The sequence below is a fragment of the Molossus molossus genome, unplaced genomic scaffold, assembly GCF_014108415.1.
Source record: "Molossus molossus isolate mMolMol1 unplaced genomic scaffold, mMolMol1.p scaffold_m16_p_8, whole genome shotgun sequence".
NCBI classification, from domain to species: domain Eukaryota; kingdom Metazoa; phylum Chordata; class Mammalia; order Chiroptera; family Molossidae; genus Molossus; species Molossus molossus.
The window spans coordinates 93,103,238-93,125,962 of NW_023425402.1; the positions used below are offsets into that span (position 1 = coordinate 93,103,238).

The 22,725-nt window shown below is 40.6% G+C and overlaps 1 protein-coding gene across 5 annotated transcripts in view; it reads left to right on the forward strand.

The window, feature by feature from the left end:
• ADGRG6 (adhesion G protein-coupled receptor G6) overlaps nt 1-20,958 on the forward strand; it is a 139,698-nt gene extending 118,740 nt beyond the window's left edge. For all 5 annotated transcript variants that reach the window (XM_036248065.1, XM_036248061.1, XM_036248062.1 and 2 more), the window contains exons 23-25: nt 11,147-11,248; nt 11,849-12,001; nt 17,320-20,958. In XM_036248065.1, coding sequence (XP_036103958.1) covers nt 11,147-11,248; nt 11,849-12,001; nt 17,320-17,498 — 434 coding nt within the window. In that variant the 3' untranslated portion in view covers nt 17,499-20,958. The remainder of the gene's footprint in view (nt 1-11,146; nt 11,249-11,848; nt 12,002-17,319) is intronic.
• Nucleotides 20,959-22,725: the final 1,767 nt, after the last annotated feature.

The following is a 22,725-nucleotide window of genomic DNA, read 5'->3' on the forward strand; positions in this document are numbered from 1 at the left end:
TCTGGGGAAGATAAGGTGGTATTTTAGACTACAGTGGGAATGGGTGGCTGGAGAGATGAGCAGGAGACAAGAGAAATTTAGGAAGTATGCTACTATAAAATACTCATCATTGGTGTGGTGATTAGAGTAAATTCGTATGTGTCTAATGATTTGGGTAAAAGGTCTTCTTATTAGTGGAATATTCTAGTTCACTGAAGCCTGGCATCATAGACTTAGCAATGGCCAAACACTGAGAATGTAATACAATATTCTGAAAACTAAAACTGTGCCAAATAAACTTTAATCTTCCCAGATGTAGCTCATAGTTGAACATCTGAAAGTCAGCAGGGTCCTCGTTATGAATGCCCACGCTCAGAGTTGATCGTGAATGCCTGTAGGTGACAGATGCGGGACTGGTGGCAGGGAACCCGCTCGAGCTGAGTTACAGTGATGTCACAGCGTGTGTATCACAGAAGCGGCTTTTCTAGCACAGCTCTTTTGTTTTTGGGTTTTTTTTTCCAGTTTATATTAATTTATTTTTGTTACAGATGTTTCTCCTTTTTCCCCCATCGACACCCTCCTCCCATTCCCCGCCCTCCAACATTATTGTGTGTGTCCATTGGTTACGCATACATGCACATGAGTTCTGTGGTTTACCTCTTCCCTCTCCACCCCCGTCCTCCTCTTCTGAGGTTTGTCAGTCTGTACCCCACTTCTATGTCTCTGGGTCTATTTCGTTCATCAGCTTGTATTGTTCATTATATTCCACAAATAAGTGAGATCATGTGATATTTGTCTTTCTCTGCTTGGCTTATTTCACTTAGCATAATACTCTCCAGGTCCCTCCATGTCGTCTCAAAGGATAAGAGACCTTTCTTTCTTACAGCTATATAGTACTCCATTGTGTATATGTACCATAGCTTTTTTATCCATTCATCTATTGATGGACACTTGGGCTGTTTCCAGATCTTAGGGATTGTAAATAGTGCTGCTATGAACATAGGGGTACATATATTCTTTCTGATTGGTGTTTTAAGCTTCTTAGGGTCTATTCCTAGAAGTGGGATCACTGGGTCAAATGTCAGTTCAGTTTTTTTATTTTTTGAGGAAACACCATATTGTTTTCCATAGTGGCTGTACCAGTCTGCATTCCCACCAGCAGTGTACTAGAGTCCCCTTTTCTCCACACCCTCACCAATACTTGTTTGATGATTTGTTAATGGCGGCCATTCTGACAGGTGGGAAGTGATACTCATAGTTGTTTTAATTTGCTAGCAGAGTTCTTTTAACTTATGTGTAGGTCTTCAAATATTTGGTTAAAACATTTAAAATTCTTAAAAATAAATGTATATATTTATTTGGTTAAAATATGCTAAATCTTTCAGAGATAAAGGTACATATTTTTAAATGTATGTATGTGTTTGTGTACAAACACATAATTACATGTGTAATTATATACATACTCACATAAATTTGTATAGTCTATGTACTAAAATGTTGTAAATGGTTTATTTTTATTTTATATACTTTATTTTTATATTTTATGTTTTCTATTTTTATTATTTCATATATATTTTTGTTTTTATGTACACTTATAACTACATTTAAGGGCAAAGTTCTTTGAAATAGATACCAGAAAATTTGTGGCTGTAACTAAAAATGTACCTACTTGAATAAGCAAATGAAATAATGAATTGAATCAAAGCTGAAACCAAGTTTACTATTTTCTATTTTTTCAAGTATATTGCTTTGTTCTTTTTATTTTATCTACTTTATTTTTTATATATTAATCATTTCACTGAATTTTTTTCCTCGAAGATAAAGAGATAAATATCTCTTCTCTTAACTTGGTAGAATTCCATGATCAATCTGCTTTTGCTGTTTTTGCTGCTTTCCCAGGAAAAAATTGGCAGATCATTGTATCAGAAATTTTAATTTTTTTCTAAAGAATACAACTTGAATCGGCTTACACAAATTGTTATTCAAAGGAGAACAGATGTTTGACAAAAGTAGATAATAATTTACATGCCTGAGAACATTAGCCTTCATTTCAGCAAATATGTGATTCATTCTAAAGAAATAAAAGGCAACTCCCTGATGACTGAGAAGCTCTTGGCCACCTGATGGCATGTCTGTCCCTTGGCAGTCGATGCTCCTGTAGGCTTGAATTACTGCTCTGTGGTGCAGCATGTGCATAGCTGCTTGTTAGACAAGTCGTGAGCAGTGTCTCAGACTGTATGTCTTTGCATTAACTGTACAGGAGTATTTGACACTCTCCATCAGATTAGGCTTCTTCAATATATAGGGAAGTTTAATTCTTCTAACAGGTTCATCAGGATCTAGACTCTAGCCCTATACCAAGAGCTTGGTGTTCAACTTCCCTTTTCTAGGCATGTGAAACAGCATAAATTAATAGCCCCAGGTGTCATCAGCCTGTCTTCTGTACATACATGTGACAACATAGCACAATGCAACATGTGATTCTACAAATAGAAACTGCTGGCAAACACAGAAGGACATTAGCAATCTAGTCAGATGTAATGTTTGCCATTAATTAATTTGATAATATTAAGATACAAGAGCAACAGAAATGACTCATTTCTGATTTACAAAGCACTTTCACATAACGTCCATTTTCAGACGTAATTCTTGCAGCAAGTCTGGAAGGTAGATAACCAAGGAAGGGGACCTTGTCTCCATTTTATAGAATCCGAGGAGTCATTGCCTTTCTCAGCATCAGTTTGAATCTGACAACATCATATTTACAATGTAGCACATATGAAAGTAGAAAGGTACATTATTAGGGGTCAGAGTACAGAAGAGAAGTAAAACAAAGTACTGCCCTTTTATTTTTATTTAATTTTTGTTAATCTTCACCCGAGGATATTTTTGCGTTAATTTTTAGATAGAGTGGAAGGGAGGGGAGGGGAGAGAGAGAGAGAGAAGCACTGATGTCAGAGAGACGCATCGGTTGCCTCCTGCACAACCCTGATGGGGACTGGGTGTCAAACCTGCAACCAAGGTATGTGGCGTTGATCAGAATCAAACCAATGACCCTTTGGTCTGAGGACCCTTTAACCTCTGAGCCAACTGGCCAGGGCTACCCTTTTAATTTTTTATTTCAAAGTTTCTAGGAAGTGAATATTTGCTTCCATTAACAACAACAAAACTGCCTGGCCAGTGTGACTCAGTGTTTGAGCATCGACTCATGCACCAAGAGGTCCCTAGTTCGATTCCCGGTCAGGGCACATGCCCAGGTTGTGGGCCTGATTCCCAGTGGGGGGCGTGCAGGAGGCCGCCAATCAATGTTCTCTCTCATCGATGCTTTTATTTTTCTCTCCCTCTCCCTTCTTCTCTCTAAAGTCAATAAAGAAAAATAAATAAATAAACTGTTAGGAAACATATCTTTAGTGAATAAATGTAAATTTAATCTCTTATCCTTAACTCGGCAAAAATCATTAAGGAAAATATATTTATTATTTTAATCGTATTGGTAAACTAAGACTATTAAATCGAATTCTCCAACCCATGGCCAGAAGCCTCCTGACAGTTCAGCTGCAGCATAAGCACAGGGGCAACACCCAGGGATTTGGCGCCCAGGTGATGAACTGTCTTTATACCCTCACATCTGAAGTTGTGTTGGCCGAGACATTACACACTGCAAGGAAATAAATTGCTCATCTTTTGGCACGGAATTTTATGCCACAGAGAAGTAATTTTCTGAAGGCCACCTTGGTAGCATAAAAGGAGGATTCAAGAGGTTCCCACCGAGCTCCTCAACCCGAAAGCTATCCGGCCCAGCAGCCAGCTGGCTACGCTCGTGTGACAACAGAACTTGCGAGCTGTTTGGAGACTTGGACTCAGCCCTGCTGGGCAGCTCAGATGTCATCTGGGCCTTTTGGTCAAAAGTCAGTTGTAGAGCAGTGGCCTCTTTTGCCCAAACACCTGCTTTGATTAATTCTCGACTGATGTCTCCCATCAAGTCTCAGAACCACTTACGCCCATGGCCCTGGTGAAGACACCATCCACTCATCACTGTCACCCGTTCTGACTCCAGCCCACATCCCTGACAGTGTCTCTACCTGCCGTCTTCCCCTTAACTGTGTTTCTGGGCCTTCCTTGGCCAGGGTAAGGAAAAGTCCGGTTAGGTCATTGGTCGGAATTTGTGGGTGACAATCTTGCTGAATGGCCTTTGGTTGGTCAAGAGCTCATTGGGAGAAGAGCACCCACAGTTTTGTTTTTCTTCACCAGATTTCTGGAAAGTCACCTTTTAGAGCAGTAAAAGAATGACAATATGTGCTCCCCTAGTTTTGCTGGGTAGCATCCGTTTTCATATCTAAGGAAACAATTTTTAAAAAACTTTTGATAATCAGGCTAAAGATCTGAGAACATCCCTTTGGCCACTTATCTACATCTGCTTCAGAAAGCCACCTGTCTTTGGCAGAATCAGCCGAAGGGAATGAGTTCTATGTGGGAGCCAGATCCCCAGCCAAACTATGGAGGCTAAGGAGGCTTCTTTTCCCCTAAATAAATAGTTAACTGACTCTTATGAGAGCAAAGAAGAAACACGAGCCCACACAGTCTACAATGAATATAATGCCAGCACTTACAAGTTGGCTTTTTTCCTCCCCAAACATGCAGCTGGAATGTGTCCTGGTCTAGGTGAAAGGTATAAAAAACCCGAATCCACTACTTGAGGATTTTGGGAACGTTTGCGACTCTGTCTAGAGCACTTCCAGTGCCCCTTCACCAGATTTGGGGACCAGCCTTGGCCTGCGGTCTGCTTCTCTGGGGGGCTTTGAGGAAGGGGTTCCTTACATGTGCTCCCGAAAAGCCCACCTTCTTACCTACGTTAACACCCTTCCTCCGTCGCAATTGAAAATGTCATTTATTTTACATGAGGAAATTGCAAACTTCACCAAGAATGAAGACATTGTGAATTCACATATTGCTCTGATGTTTTTAAGTGAGCCGAGACCTCTAATGAATGGAGGACAGAGGTAAAGAAGGGAGGCAGGGGTGGGGTGGGGAGAGCAGGTAAGGGCTGGTCAGGAATCTGCTCATTTAAAGTAGGTTTACGTTTTTGTTTTCCCTCTTGTCCCAGCATGGAGTCTGTGTTCTTGTAAGTAAAATAAAGAATCCAGGCAGTTACCAAGCTTAAGGAACTATTGCTGGGGCACTTTGGCTTAGAGTCATCAGACTGGCGTTTTTCAGGCTACGATTCACCAATAAAAGACCATCATGAACTTTGTTTTGTGAGATATAAAGGTTTCATGAGACGAGTGCTAGCCTGTCAAGATGAAGTAAAGGCTTTAAATCAGAATTCAATCTTCGGGCCATTTTAACTTCCAGTTTTTATGGGCAATGTTCCCTCTCCCTGGTCAGTTAGATAAAGCGGCAGGACGTGACGACGAGCAAAGGCGGATTAGGCTGGTCCCCAGCCACAGCTAAGCAGGCTGGAAGAGTATGTTTTTCCAGGTGTTAGGAGGAGTCTCTGAGGTGCATTTGGTTGATATGAAGATTCTCAAAGGGAGAACATTTGACAGAAAGGGAGTGAAGATAGAGGTGAAAAGTCAAACAGAGTCTCTTGGATGTCAACATACAACTCCTAACTATTTTAGTTCTGTTTCTGCATCCAAATCTGTAAGGAGCTGGGGAAAATAACCCTCAAAATTGAAGAGGGAGTAACCCTGCTTTCTCACGTTGGCCTGCAGGTGCTTTGGCTCTCTGGCTCCGTCTCCTCCTCCTCCCTGAAGAGCTAGAGCTTCTTTCCACAGCGTGTCTGTGCGAGCCTCCGGGTGGATGCCTCCCGCGTCTCCCACGGCGGGGCTCTGGTACCTCTGTTCCAGACTAACGCATCCGGGCGAGAGGGGCTAGTTATCACCAATGGCAAAATAACCTAGTATGAGATTTCTATTCTGATTTAAAATGCAAATGTGTCTCATGACAAAAGCATCTTCATACCACTCTGGAATTTAAAAACATACTCGATTCCTAAAAATTCTACTATCTCGTGCCTGAAACCTGAGTGTGTCCACTGCATCACAGTTCAGAGTGGGAGGTGGAGAGGAATTCGAAGGACTTCTCTTCTGTCACGTAATTTTAGAGACAATGTATTAGATTTTGAATCTAACTTATGTACCAGTGTCTCTTAAACTTTTTGGATGCCTTTATATTTACAGGCAAATGTGGATGCTTAAAAATAAGGATGTCAATCCCAGAACAATATCAAAAAGTTATACTTTGAAGGAAAAAAAAACAACTAGTTATTAAAAACAAAAATGCAGTAATAACTCCCACCATGAAAATCTTAGCTTATGAGCTATGAGCATGTATGTGACTAATGTGCCTTTTCAGAGTAACTGCTTGCACTTCTGAGCTAGCACATCTCAGTCGAAAACCTGGGCAGCTGCAAAATAAAACTGGGGTTGCATGCAAATAATAATAATAATAATAATAATAACCGGAATAGGAATGTCATCTGATGCTATATCGTTAATTATAATTTAGAGCAGCAGTGCACAATCTAAAAGGTGGTTTCGCGAAGTTCGTTATAGCTTACATTTAGCCTCCTCCTCCGTGGTTGTGGTCAGCATGAAATGCTCAGAACCATTTACGTTTCGCATCCCTGCTAGGCCAAAAAAGCAAATCTGAGAACTGGTTTTTTCGGGGTCCTCAAAACACCTCTGAAGTTTTTGCCTCCAGGACGTGTGACATTTATAGAAACCACTGAGTGCTAAGGGAAGCAACATCTAGCAAATTTCACCTTTTTTCCCTCAAATGAAACAAAATCATTTGCTCAGTGCAGGGCCCTGTGCTGAGTAATGCCTGCACCGATGCCCAGGAAAGAAAGTCCTCACTTGGAGTTTATGATCTCTTTCAGCTCTAATATGTGATTTTGTTAAACATTTAGTTTAGAACACACGGTTACCTATATTTTCAGCTGTGTGACAAAAATACTTCAAGGAACAAGTTCTGCAAATTCTGCCCTAGACAACAGAGAAAACCCGAGGCAGAGAGACTCCCTCCTTCATCTGTGACCTTGTGCTGACCTCACCCCAGGCTTCTAGGTTGCTGCTCTCTTTCCTCTGAAACTGCCACCACCTCTTAAAAATTTTAAAGGATCTGTTAACCAATTCAAATTATTTATTTTGGTGATTCACACTTTCGGTGATACAAAGCGTGTTTACTTATTGAAGGGATTTTCTGTGCTAGCGAACCCCCTGGGGAATGGGGGCTGGAGGTGTGGGAGGCTTTGAAAAGGGTCAGATTTAGTCACTTGTGAAGACGAAGCTTTTTCTTCTTCCCCGGGAAGGTGGATCAGCCTGCAGGTCCTGGTTCTGAGGGATGTGAATGTGGAAGAACATCTTGCCCCTCCTCGGAGACTTAAGGGGTCCCAGTAGGGGCCAGGCCCCTCTGGAAGCAGACTTCTTCCTCTCCCCAGCTCTCCCTCCCCCACCCAGCTTCTTCCTCCCTGTCCGCAACACAGGGGCCTTCAGGAGGGGCGTGTGTGTGCAGAATGATTGAAATGTGATTCATGTTTATTAGTGCTTTCTTTTAAAATGAGAACTTCCCTGCACTGTCTGATACCATTTGACATAAATAACTAGGTCACTAGAATCTATTTCTTCCACTAATTAATTTATTACTAATAAAACATTAACAACAAATAATAATAAATAAAATAATAGCATTTTACTTTAAATATAGTTATATATATTACATAATAATAATAGCACTCAATAAAGTGAAAATATTACTGATTTCTAATACTACTTCACTTAGGTCATAGAAGGCCTTATTTATACCTCCAGTGATAAATGTGTTTGAATTTTGGAGGAAATTTTTAACAGGCTAGTTGTCTATTTGGAACCAGTGACCCAAGTTTAGTCATTATTTTTATAATGGCATTTCTTTGCAAGTGGAAATATGTAATCATTTTCAGCCAGTAACTTCAGCGGGGATTTATAAAGCCCCTGCTTTGTGTCAGACCCAGAGGGGAAGCAGCCACGGCCATGTCACGGCGGCCGGGGCCCATCCTGGAGAAATCCTGCTCCTTTTCTAATAATTCAAAATGATGTGATTTATTCTGGAATACAGTTAAAGGCTGTTTTGAGTTAGGATATTGAAAAACAATGTATAACCATAACCTTAGACCTCGGTCTCAAATTTATATATAAATATAGTTTATATATTTTTTAAAAAGATAAGTTTTGATGTAATACTTTGTTCCCACTTTCCAGTTGTACATTCTATAATGTAACTTACAGTTTACTTGCTAGAAACTCCATATTTTAAAAAAACAACAACAACAAAACCCAGATAAGTCTTAATGTCTCTTAAATGTGCCTTTGAACTTCCAACTCCTACCGCACAGCCCGTCCTGCCCCGCAGTGCTCACTCGTCCCTGCATGAATCATCGTGCTGGAAATTCTCTTCCCTCCCTACTCAGAGTTTCCTCAGCCTCTAAAAAGGCCTCCCTGCCTAGTAATATACCATACTATTCTCCTTAGTCTCCTATGTTACTAAGGCAGTAGGATCTTGGCAAATGATTTGAGTGCTTTTCAGGAACTTTTGCCTTTAATGTATTTTCATTGTATCCGATCACCCATTATTTTGCATTCTGCTCATTCCTATTTTTATTTTATTTTATTTTATTTATTTATTTAATTTTATTTATTTTTTATCCTTACCAGAGGACATTTTTTGCATTTTATCTTCCGATGGAGCAGGAGAGAGAAACATCGATGTGAGAGAGACATATCGACTGGTTGCCACCCACACAACCCCCACTGGGGCTGGGGACAAACTGCAGCCAAGGTACCTGCTCTTAGTGGGAACGAACCCAAGTCTCTCTGGTCTGTGGGCCGATGCTCTAACCGCTGACCCAAACTGGCCAGGGCTCATTCCTATTTTTAAACCTCCATCTCTAAGCACATTTAACACATTAATATGTGCATGTAAGTTTTCAATTAACCAATGTAGACTAGGTAAGTCATTTAAAAAACATTCTTGGAGTTTCTGGTTAGTCTGGGAACGGCCAGTAAAGCCAAGGGATAGACACACATTTCCTGGGTTCTTGGAGCTCACTATCTACTAGCAAAAGACAACCAAGCAAACAAATAAATGAATATAAATGAGGAATACAAGAATATTACGTATTGGTCTGTACCATGACAAAAATAGCTATGTACAACCATGTAATAGAGGCTAAAACATAAAAGATAAAAATAAGCATATCATGATCGCCTCTTTGAACAGTTAACAATTGATCTGAGCCCAGCTGGTGTGGTTCAGTTAGTTTGTACCGTCCCATGCACCAAGAGGTTGCCAGTTTGATTCCTGGTCAGGGCACATGCTTAGGTAGTGGCTTGATCCCTAGTAGGGGACATGCAGGAGGCAGCCGATGAATGTTTCTCTCTCATCGATGTTTCTATCTCCCTCTCCCTTAATCTCTCTCTAAAAATATCAATAGCCCTGGCCGGTTTGGCTCAGCGGTTAGAGCATCCACCTGTGGTCCGGAGAGACCCGGGTTCGGTTCCCGCTAAGGGCATGTACCTCGGTTGCAGTTTGTCCCCGGCCCTGGTTGGTCGTGCGGGTGGCAGCCACTCGATGTTGTCCCTTTCACATCGATGTTTCCCTCTCTCTCTCTCTCCCTCTCTCTCCCTCCCACTCTATCTGTGCAAAAAATGGAGAAATGTTCTCGGGTGAGGATAAAAAAAAAAATCAATAAAACATATTTTTAAAAAACAACAATTGATCTGAGTTCTGAATGGACATATATGAAGGAACCGGTTATGAAAAAATCTGAAGGAAGAACTTTCAGAGTAGTATTGGGCAGGAATGAGCTTAATATGTTGGTTTGAGGGTAGTGATGAAGACGACTTCTATTTAGAACATCAAGGGTTTGAGATGCTGCTAAATGGAGATGTAGCCAAGAGACAGTATTCTGTAATCAGTTTAGGTTGTAATCCTGGTGGTGGTGTGGAGAGAAGGGGATGGGGGCGGGGAGATATAAAAATTAGCAGATGATCTGTGTACAAAGTGATTGAATGAGTAGACATAGAAAAGATAGAAACCCAAGACTGAGTCACAGACATGTCAACATTTAAAAGTAAAGCTGAGGATTCTACTAAGGAGACTAAGAAGAAATCTAGCAAAAAATGGTGTCAAGAATGCATTTCAAGAATGAGCTTATGGTTGGCTGTGTTGACTGCTGTTGAGAGGTCTAGTGCAATGGGAGTGAAAACAAAGCAAACAATGTGGAGTCGCTGTGGCCTTCACAGGAGCAGAAATGAGAAGCCACAGAGACAGCAAACGTCAACCATTTCAAGAAGTTTTATTGGGAAAGGGAATGGAGAAGTTGAAGTTGGAAGAAGACTGGGGGTTAAAAGTGGAATTTTTCTTTCTTTTTAAAAGAGAGTTACTTGGATATGCTTGCAAGTGATGGGAATAACCAAGTATAGAGGAAGAAATTGGGGAAACAGCAAAGAGAGGTTAAAATGCAGAAGCAAATTCCTTGAGAAGATAAAAGGTGTTGGCTTCCAAAGCACAAATGATAGTTAGCTTTTGATAGGTGCAAGGAATGACCATAAGTATAAAGACTATTTCACAGTACAGAAATATTTCTGCGTTAAAATGTTGTGAAACCCAGGCAGGTCAGGTGAAATCACATGAATTTGCTAATTTTTGACCACTTTTGACCTGCAAAAATACCATTTTTCTATGGCCCCAACTTATAATAAATGCATACACAAAATAGCTTAGAATACATAAATGGAAATAGATAATGAGGGGATGTTTTTAGTTTTCTCATTTTTCCCCTAATTTTGTGAAATATTTTCACATAATTTTAAAACAAATATAAGGGACTTATTACATGTCTCTAACTTGAATATCGCCTTAATCTTTAGGTTAGAGAGAATGCTGAAAAGACAGGCAAAGACAAAATCAGATGCAACTGCCAATTCTGGTTTTAGTTGAGTCTTTGTGTTTTTTTCTACAGGATCAAAACATCTCCCACATAGGTCAAGATTTCTTAGTGTCTTTTCTTCTTAGTGACTCAGATGTACAAAACAATTTAATTAAGATGTATCCATGTGTTTCAAAGATTGATCTTTTAGAATGTGTCCATTGGCTTAAATGTTCATTTTTTCTTTCGTCCCAGGCTTTTTTATATTTATTTTCCACTGTGCCATGAAGGAGAACGTTCAGAAACAGTGGAGGCGGCATCTCTGCTGCGGCAGATTCCGGTTAGCGGACAACTCGGGTAAGGGGCGCGTTGGGAGTTGGTTTTCACATCTAAGAGTAGTAGTGGGGAAAGTTTGTCATATGGCCTTCCATTTCTAGAGATACCCAGTCCCAATGGTAGCACATTGTAAAGCTGGGTAGATGACAATGCTTAGTGAGGGTTTTAGGATATTAGGAGTGCAAGCGATCTCAGGACTCTGGGCCCGCCCCTTCTCTTAGGCAAAGGAGAAGCATGACATCTATACAGGTTAAGTGAGTTGCTTAAGATCCAATGTCTAATTTAATAAATATCCAGAGGTCCCACTGTGCCACTGGCACCTACCATATTTTTGAGGTCCTCAGTTACATGATTCGGCCAAGAGATTTTTCTCAATACTGAAAAATTGTATTTCTTTTTTTTTTTTAAATTACCATCAGCGGTTACTTCTCACCCTTCAGATATTAAAGTAGGATTTTAAACAGTATTTTACATAGGGTCAAAGTAAGAAACTTAGCTGTTTCTTCAGTTCATTGTTATTTATATCCAATGCTCTGGGTGTTACTTAGTGCAGTGATGGTTCTTCAGGCTAGAACACATTCCCCCTTCTGCAGATTCATGGACAGATGTCATTTCTTTCAGACTGGAGTAAGACAGCTACCAATACCATCAAGAAAAGTTCTGATAATCTAGGAAAATCATTGTCCTCAAGCTCCATTGGTTCCAACTCAACCTACCTGACATCCAAGTCGAAATCCAGCTCTTCCACCTACTTCAAAAGAAATAGTCACACTGGTGAGTCCTCCTGGCCACGGGAAAGGAGTTCTCTGCTGTGGCTCTCAGCACGTTTTTCATGTGAGAATTGGTATGTGAAGTGTGATAGATCACGGTTCCCATTAGGGTGGTTGTTTTACATTTATGAAAATCAAAATCTACTGGAATACCTTATCCAGCATCTGTGCGAATGGTTTGTCTTTTTGTTTAGATTGTATAACCCAGTTGAATCTACATAGCCACAATATCATTGACTATGAATATTATTGTAACTTCCTTTGATTTAAAACTTAGTTTTCTTTAAAAAAAAAATTATAGTCTCTTATTTAACAAGTTGTTTTATTTTCAATTAGTATATAAAAATTATGTTGCAGATTATTTCAGCATGGTATGAAAGTTATTTGGCCAGTTTTCATGGCAACAGAAAGAAACCCCTTCCGGGATGTGTGCTACCTTTAAGAATTAAGTCTTTATAATGAAGTTATTTCACGAACAAAGGTTACTACATGAGAAAATCCCACCAATCGAGTGAAGATAATATTGATAAGCTACTGTCTGTAATACTTTTGTTTTGTTTTATATTAACCCTTTTTTATAGTTTTGGCAGCTGATGCCCATGGGATATTAATTTAATAAAAGATTTAGTAATACTTTCCTCTACCTGAGTACATTTTCAGGGATCCTTATTTTGAAAAGTGGTAGCTTCTACTGAGGAATGCTTAAATGGACATGGACAATAGAAGGCAATAGGTTGAGTTTTGTAAATAAAATCATGTAGTTTTGAGGAAAAAGAGAGTTAAATCTTTAACCATTGAAAGTGTCATTGCAATTGCTATTTAAATCACTGATTAAACCAAAAAATTTGAAAGACTAGAAGACATCGTATTTGGAAAGGGATACAGGATGGTGAGAAACACCTTATCTTTGTTGACCTCCTATATATCATATTTACAATTACCACATGTTCTAACACTAATCATGTAATGAACAATCTTGAAGACAATGTGGAAATAGAGATAATCCTGCAGCATTTGATGGCCGGTGACCAGTGGGATAAGGTGTAATCATGTAATAATTTCAAAGGAAAATAGCAGAATTGCTACTTTTAAATATGAATTAAACCTCAAGCAAACAGCTGCCAACCCTTAGCACCCAGAACTTTCCTAATTAAAGAAGATGCTTCCAGAAGGATAATGGAAATAACTTTTCAATTCTGATTTTGTTTATCCATTGAACATAAACAGAGATGAACAGCACAGAAAAGATTCATCTTTGGCTTTTTACAAATAGGGAGTGTGTCATGTGATGTGTAAATGTTCCCACTGCAAAGACTTGACTTTCGAATGACCGGTGGGATACATTCAAATGACGTACATTTGAATCCTCCGTCGGTCCCTGGTTGCACCTGTTTGTGCTCCACCAGTGGAGTGGTCTCTGCCTGGAATTCAAGATAGCACTTGGAAAAATGTTTGCGTGAATAGAGAGTTTGTTAATTCTGAAATTAATTAAAGATCTGAAAACTCGAAACAGTTTAGGAGATTCTTGGAATCAAGGATATTGGGGGAAATTTAATAAAAGCTATAAACTATCTTCCAGAATAAGGTGCAGCTTTGGAGTTCTGCACACAGGCAGTTTTATCTAAAATGAAGAGGTCTGTGCACGCCTACTTGAAATACCTGTGTAAGAAAATTAATAACAAGTGTTAGCTGAGATAGTCTAAGAAAAATTATTCTACCTAATTGGTAGTTTCCTGGCACAAGATATCTTTTAATTACAATGAATGAATTTTTCACTTAATGGAATCAGACCTAAAATGAGATGCTAATTTTGCATCCCCGTCAAAAATATAGTTTATACACAAGTCAGTTATGAATGAATAGGAATTCGACCTGTTGAATTATTTTTCTTCTAACACAGCTGAGACTAGCTTCAAGAATGTTACTATATGATAGGAGAAAGGTGCAAGGTTGATCATTTGAAACAGGGGGCATTTTCGAAACATTAATGAAATACTGAAAGTACTAAGGATGATGGGGAAAACTCACTAAAGGATGAAAGGTAACGCAGAAATGGAGGTACCAAAGAAAACCTGCACTGTTTGAAAACATTGTGCATCTTTTTTGTAAAGAATGCATTGTTTCCTGTTTGCCATAATAAAACTCTTGGTGTTAAATGGGTTCTTGTCATCTAACATAAGGATATCATCAGCTATATGACATACTTCTATAATATAACAAATTCTGGTCTCCCATCAACTGATAGACAGATGGCCTTCTGCTACCTAGCCAGTTCTCAGTGGGACTGCAGGTGTGATTAGTCACTTGGAGTGTACAAGGAGTCACTGCATATCATCATAGATATCTAGTTGGTTTATTTCTTGGAATTGATCTAGAAATTCATATGTTTATGGTGTAGATAATGTCTTCTAAGAGCATTCCTTCAACAAAAGTGGATCATTCAGGTAAAGTTTGATTACTTTTTTTGAATGCATGAATATTTGGTAAGGTAATAAGAGGATATGTGCATGAATTAAACTAAGACTCTCGCTGCACCAGCAAAGTTGCTTGTTCTTTACAGTACTTCTCAGCTGGCACAATGACATTCCTGCACTGAGCTGGAATTTCTGAAATTTCAAAGGGTTGTTTGCTGTGCTGGCTCTTGTCTGCATGAGGGTGTCTGCAGCTGCTCCTTCTAGGAAATGTACCATGTTCTGGAGTTAGCAAAATAACAGCAAAAGTAGTACTTGAGAGGTTTGTGTTAGAAAGGTGTAAAGTGAAATTCTTTACTTTTTCATTGCTTTTATGAATTGCTTGTTATATCATGGTACATTCATAGAAGTCATAGAGACCTTGTCGATTCCAAGCCTGCTTTTTGAGGATTCTTATCTGCTTAAAATTTCAGCATAAGTCAAACAATAGTTCATTTCCCTAGCCCCTGGTTTTCAAATGTTCAGCTGTAATCAGAATCCATATCGCCTATAGTGTAATAATCTAATCAGAGGACTGGGAATAGCTGGGAATATATATTAATATACAGCCCTTGCTCAGAGTTTTACTTTATCAGACTGTGAAGACCCAAAAACCTGGGCCACATATTGGGAATGGAGCTGGTCAGATCTCTAAACGGTACATGCTCCTGGAAGTTGTCAATGAAACAGAAGGGGTATATCCTTGAAGTTTCTTTGAGGATGTGTAGTCTCCTAAAAACATCAAGCAGAAGTTGTTCATTACTGAGATTTAATTCAATAGAAAAATTCCCAACAGAAAACCAGTGGCTAGTGAATATATGAACTGAAGAAAAGCACAGCATCAGTCTGCTTGCAGAAAGCTAAGAGGCGGAGGGCTTTTGCCCTGAGCCTTTTTCCCACCCACCCTGGGATGTAATCATTCCACCCTGCTTCCCTACACCATCATTCTCTCTCGCTTCTTTAGTGTGGGATGAACACACTATTTCCAGTTCCAGCCTCCTCCTCCTCCTCCTCCTCCTCCTCCTCCTCCTCCTCCTCCTCCTTCTTTTTTTTATATATTTTTTTAATATTTTTTTTTTTAGTGTTTGTTCTAACAAAAGGTAACAGTTGAACAATTTGAGTCATTTCCAAAGGCAACAGATACAACGATGATGGCTTTTACCGATTATTGAAGGGTTTTTACTGTTTACTCACATACTGGGTCTGACACACTCAAAATAAAAAATGGCAGGAGGAGAGCATTCCAGTTTTGAAGCCATGATTTCTAGAAGCAGTTTTTCATGATATAGAGTTTTGCATCTTCCACGGTGACTGGGGAAGACACAACAGGAGGGAACTAATATGGTGTAAAAGGCCCTATTTGCTCCTTCATTGTTGTGAAATCTCAATGGGTAGAATTCTTCTGCAAAGTGTGTTGAGAGAGGGAGCAGGGAAGATACGTACAAGATATTCGTAGGTTACATAAAGACAGCCAAATGTATTTGTAGATAATAGAGCTTAATTGAGTTTCGGATCACTATCTGAGCCAATTTAGAAGCTTTTAGGTCTAGTGAAATAATACTTAAATATATGGTACTGGAGATTTTGAACAGAAAGGTATTTAGCAGTCCTTATTTCTTTGCTCTAATTTGTGGTTTGCAGTCACATAATTTTGAGACTGTAGCACAGTTAGTAAAAGCATACGCTTGAAATATTTCTGATAGACAATTTTAATTTCTATAATTTAAAAATGATTAATAAAATATTCTATTTTTTATATTCCAATCACTTTATAAGGTAAAAACCATTGGGAAATGTGTTCAGAATAACCTTTCATGTTTATTTTTAGTCACTTTTATTCTCAAAGATCCTTTAAATAATATATATATATATTTTTTTAAATTTTCTTTTCTTTATTGATATTAGAGAAAGAGAAGAAAGGAGAGGGAGAGATAGAAATATTGATGAGGGAGAACATGGATTGACCAACTCTTGCATACCCCCCACTGGGGATCAGGCCCACAACCTGAGCATTTGCCATGACTGGGAATCAACCGGTGCCCTCTTGGAGCATGGGTCAACCACTGAGCCACACCAGCCAGGCTAAATTATATTTTATAAAATTTTGGCCCTGGCCAGTGTGGCTCAGTTGGTTGAGTGTCGCCCCATATTCTGAAAGGTTGCTGGTTCAATTCCCAGGCAGGGCACATACGCAGGTTGGGAGTTCAATCCCTGGTCAAGGAATGCATGGAAGGCAACCAGTTAATGTTCTCTCTCACATCAATATTTCTGTCTCTCTTTTCCCTTCTCTCTAAAAATCAATATGCATATTCTCAGGTGAAGATTAGACCATTTTTTATTGTGAGAAGTGTCAAATATATGTAAAAAGTGGAGAGGATAATGTCATGAATCCTCTTGTACCTGTCAACTCATAGTCATCTACCCAATTTCTCTCTCTGCATTACTTTAAAAACATATCTTAGATATCATATCTTTTCTTCCATAAATATATCAGCAGCTTTTCAGTCATTTGTTATATACTCTGTCTCTTCTTCATCTGAGCCTTTGACACATTTGTTTCTTTGCAGCAATTTTCTGATTATTCTATTCATCAGCTCTTTGACAAATATGACTACAGGAACATATTTTAAAACAAACCCCAACACAGATTACTAGCAGGCAAATTAACATTGATTTATTCATAGGAGGAATGCACTTTGAAGATGAAAACCCTGAATGTGTAGTGCTGCCTAGTACCCAACCTAAGAAAGAACCAGAGCTTCATTTCCTCTGTGTACTTTTTTAATGTGCAAAATACAGTGTCCAGTGTGGTGCCCCTTAGGCATGTCACCAGCTCTTCTTGCAGCCTAACTTGTCATATTATTTTTTACAGACAATGCTTCCATGGACAAGTCCTCATTCAAACCGACCCATGCTGATGGAGAACAAACATCAATCATCCCTGTTCATCAGGTCATCGATAAGGTCAAGGGTTATTGCAATGCTCATTCAGATAACTTCTATAAAAATATTATCATGTCAGACACTTTCAGCCACAGCACAAAGTTTTGATGCTGTTAATGTGAGCAAAGAAGACTCGGTCGGCAGAAACGTGACTTGCAAGCAGAAAACTGGGACTAGCAGATGTAAACAAGCCATTACCTAGGTAACTGCATTTGTAGGAGGAATGTATTATGTTTAAAAAGGTCTTGTGAAATTCAGAATTCTTCTTTTCAGAGAGCTGGTTCCAAGGGGAAGCTTCCGCCATCGCCAAAACTTTCAGTACTGAGAGCAACAGTACTCAGTGGCCACAGGAAAAATGAATTTTTAAAATATGTAATTGAATTAGACGAATCAGAACTTGGGGGGGGTGTTAAAATTAGAGGAGAAGGGAGAGGCTGAGCTAGGGACAAACCCTAGTGTAGAGCTTATTCGCACCCCACCCCATAGTTAGGTTTGGATATTGCCATTTGCGTCATCAAAATTTTTCTCAACAATCAAAGCATACTGATGTTTCTGGCTGTTTTGGATGCCCACACATGCCAGCTCAGTGCTGGTTTCTGTGAGGACAATGGCATATTTTCTCCTTTTCAATGGAATTTCAACCATAGATACAAAAGAAGTTCTGACCTGTAGATGAGATCAGAAGAATGTTCAACCTTCAGGAACATAATATGCTTAAGAAAGAAAGAATTCCCCAAATTTTGAAGTAGTTAATATGAGGCCATGCAAATTTATACCATTACACTTATCCTAGTCAAGACACAAGGCTTAAGCATCATCATTATCATTGAACCCCATGCGTTTGAATCAAGTCTAGTGTTGACGGTCCATTAATGTGGAATCCCAGTAGCTGTTGAAGAATGAATCTTTTATACCTCTGCTTTTGCTCCTCTACTGTAGATTGAGACCACAGGCTCATGGGAGGGATGAGAGAATGTCCATGAGGCACGCTGGGTACAGTAGTCTCTCCCTTTTAGAAATACAACCATCGAGACTCTCTGCTCCTGTTCTTGCTCTGCAGACTTGCAGACATTTGCAATCGCACAAATGAAAAGCCTCTTATTCCCCTTTTAAGAGTTTTGTTCCAAGGAATATAAACTGAGACAAATGGATGACTTATCATAATCAAAATAATTTATAAACATGTGGGTCTACAATTGCTAGTCTATAAACTATTTGTACATAAGTCCTCTGATTATAAGAGCCAGAGGAGGTCTGGCAAGATAGATTGTGTGTTATTTATGGATTAGGTTTCTGCCTCCAAAGCCATGCATAATATTAAGCAGCTTACCTAACTTTCAAACTATTCTGAGTAATATGCTCGCTAGTGAATGTTTAGGAGACCACATTTTAATTGTTCTTCAATGATGGATTTGTATCCAGTTTCTTACAAATCGGTCCCAGTACATGCTGTGCCCTCACATTTGCTCTGGGTTATCTGGGAAGGTGCAGAGTCTGGGAGGTAGCAGCCTATGTGCTTGGACGTTGAGACATTCTGGAACCAATCCGCCTAAAGGCAGATACCGGAAGCCAGAGCTGAGCAGCTGGGGGCCATTCCCTCTGTGCAGAGACAGTAGCTCTCAGCTTGAGACGCAGGAGAACATTCAGGATTGTGAAGCCACCAAGGGGCCTCGCCCCTTTTGCTGATCTTCAGTCATAAAGCCATTTGCCAGGCTTGAGTGGATGATAAGATAATGTGGCAATGGATTTGATTACTGTTCCATTTTGCAGCAGCGTAGAACACTGTCTGGGTGACATGAGCGCTGCCCAGCTTGGCCTTCACAGGGGACAGGTGTCTATACTGGGGAAGGATAATAAATCTTAAAATCACTAAGATCCACTGCAGTAGAGCCAGATCCTTTTCTGTAGACATATTAACAGACCGCTTATTCTGGCAGAGATTACATATAGAGGAAAATGAACCTTAAGTAGTCACTACATCTTCATATACTTTCCCCAAGCCTCAGAGATTCACGATAGAATTTAATTAGCTTTCTACTGTCGGATTTCCACCCGGAGTGCTTATTGAGTTAACAGTGATTAAGAGATAGCTACAAAAAATGACTTAGATTCCTACTCATATTTATCCAGTTCTGGGAAAACCTTTGTATTCATAGTGACAACAATGCTGGCTCCACTTTAGAAATGTCCAGTAACCAGGTGAGGAAAAAATACAGAAACAGCTCAATAGAAACGTTTGCAGGTAGATTTAAAGACTGAGCCAACTTCTGCCCTCAGTTCTAAGCCTACAATTCTCACCTTCATTTAACCCCTCAGAACAGAATTACAGGAATGTAGCTAAGATTTCGTTTTAACTGAACTTTGACACTGGTATCAATTCAGACTCTCTGGGTTATTTTTCTTCATCCTTTTTTCTTTTTTAGGCTACATTGTTGTTAGAACCTTAGTCTGGCATCTGTGATGTTTTCCCTTCTTGTGTACTTGTGCTGTAAAGCTGTTCTGAGTTCATTGTTGTCATAGACTCTTTTGTACATATTTATTTATTTGTGTTTATAAATGTCAGCTTGTTTTATATCTTAGCTTTACATCGCCTGGCCTTGTTATTTTAATTAACTTTCTACTGGGGAGACTGTATATATTTTTTTTCTAAATACATTGTGAAATAGATTTCTGTAGCGGTGTCCTTGAATATGAAGCATGAAAAAATGACTGTGATGCAGACGGGAATTCGTAGTGAGAAGCTACCGTAGCCGCTGTGCCATTGTACTTAAATGGAAATGTTTTTCAAATAAATACTTAGGTTGTTTGTGTTCCAAACTACTCGATTCCTTTACGAGTGAATGCTTTGATTTCTGACTCTGAAATAGGAAAAGATTGTTTGACAACTGGGAAACACCCAGCCTCTAGTTAAGCCGGTGACACGGGTACTTGGCCAGAACACTGAGCGGCTGTTACAAAGCTGCAGTGTCCTAGCGATCGATACATTTTAGGTTCTGAGATGACTGATGAGATGCCAGCTCCCTGGAAGATTAAACATGATGTAGATTTCTCTCTGAGCAAAGTCTTTCAGCAACCCCCAAAGGGAAATGAATCAGTGCTATTGCACAGAAGTTAGGTCCTAGGATGTTTTCTCACCGTTTATACTTGCTGTTTGCATGGGGGGAGCTTGGGCAGGGGCAGAATGGAGCCAGCTCCGGCTTCGCTTGGTGATTAGGACAGAACCCTGCACTTCCTCTGCTGGGGTTACTTAGGACACCCCTGTGCGGAGCCAAGGCCCAGCACGCAGCTGGGAGGTGCGTCCCTGGTCCCTGCTGCCAGGGCCTGGCCAGGTCGCAGCGCCGGCCAAGCCCTGCTGAGAAAACAGCAGTTGCTTAAGATTCATCCAGGAGCAAGTCTCTTCAGAAAGCGGGGAGTAGATGGGAGCCGTTTATTTGACTTGCAGGCTGACCCGTGTTTGTAGTGTTTTGAAATTTGAAGGAACTGGGCTTTATAAATACTGTGTTTTGGAAGGACTCTGTGTTTTCAGTTCAATCACATACTTTTCTCACATAAAAGTATTGAAATGCCTCTCCCTCCTCTTTCCAACTTTCCTTTTCTCTCACTTTACTCCTCTTTCTCTTTCTCCCTTCCCCTTCCTTTCTTCTTCATTTCAAGGAAGAATACTTAAAGGAACAGTTTCCTTTTTCTGCTTCCCTCAAGAAAAACAAGAATAAATGTAAACTATTGAAACGTTTGGCATTTATATTCTGTAGCCTGTCAAAAAACGGGGGGAAATGACATGTGTTATTACCACTGGCAGCTTCAGCCTAAAGTAAAAAATAGGGCAAAAAATAAAATCTATAAACATGTTTGGGCGTCTAAGAATTCTTTGCTATCTCTTATCATTTTCACCACAATTGGGGGAGGGGGGTGTTGTTGTTCCAACCTTCCATCTGGGAAAAGTGCTGATTAAAGGCGGTGAGTTGCCGACCTGTGTCCTCAGCGAGGATGAGAGGAGGAGTCAGACCCACGACCATCAGCCTGGTGTTCACTTGCCTATGTCGAGGACCACGCCCGTTGAGAGAGGGCGCAGCCTTGTGAAGGAAAATAATCCAAGGACAGGATCAGTGTCAAGATGCTGATAAAAGCTGCCAGAACTTCAGACAAAAGCTCTGAACTAGCGAAACACTCGTGAGGATTTGGTCTTTGAAGTTTGATAGGCGCTGCTAGGCCTCGCCTGGGAGCAAGCAAAGTCATTCCAGGCATGGAGGCTGGAAAGTCCAGGGCAGTGAGTGGAACATGGTTGAGGTTTGCTGGGTCGTGGCTGTGGGAGAAGGTGGTGGATCCCCGAAGGAGCCAGAAGCAGGCCTCAGTGTGCGAGCCCAGAGCCGCCGGGGAGTTTCATCCAGCAGCAGGCACAGGGAGGCGTGCGGGCCGGAGCAGGGAGGGCCGGACGCTGGCTGGAAGGCAGGGTGACTGGGTTCGGGAAAGAGCGAGGAAGCCTGTGGAAAAGTTGAGGGAACTGCGCGGCAATGTGAGGATCGGTGTCTGGGGTCCCAGGTCTCCGAGGAGTGACAGCCCCCGCCACAGGGCTTTCCGAGCAGCAGCAAGCCCACCTTTGGTAGGTGCTGACTCTCCATGCTCAGCAGTGGTGCCCGTTGTTTCCAGATGCCCAGGGGTTAGAGGAGCTAAGAAACAGAGCAAGCTCTGGCCAGTTTGGCTCAGCGGTTGGAGCATCAGCCTGCGGACCAGAGAGTCCCGGGTTCGTTCCCGCTGGGGGCACGTAAAAAAAGAAATAAAGCAAGCCTTTCAAGAAGGGAGGAAGGAAAGAATAAAGGAAGGGAGGGAGGGAGGGAGGAGGGGAGGGGAGAGGGATGTGAGGGAGAGGAAGAAGAGGGGAAGGAGGAAGAAGGAAGAAGTTGCTCATGTCAAGCAACGTGGTGCCAGGGGGGAGAAGAAGCCAGGGGCTAGTTGTTCAGAGGAGTACAAACGCAAAGGAAAGGTGTCTTGAGTTTCGCTTGTAGTTTGTCCAGTGAATGGAACACACCATTGGAAGGTGGTAAGGGGGAAGGCAGCAGGGGGGAGCGGGTGGTGTGTGCCGCGCGGAGGGTGGGGACGAGCACACCGGGCAGAGGTTGGTCCAGCACAGAGAGGGAGACGTCGCTTCTAACTGAGGCTGGAAAGCAGATTAGCTGAGACAAGGAGGGACAAAGGTACAGACAGTGAGGGAAACATGAGTTTCCTGATCTTTAAGTTAAAATAATTAGAGGCTCGTTTCACCTGTCAGGTGTTGTAAGGAAAGTGGTGTCAGGACGAGGATCTGAGTAAAATGTAAAAGATCTGAAACAACCTTACA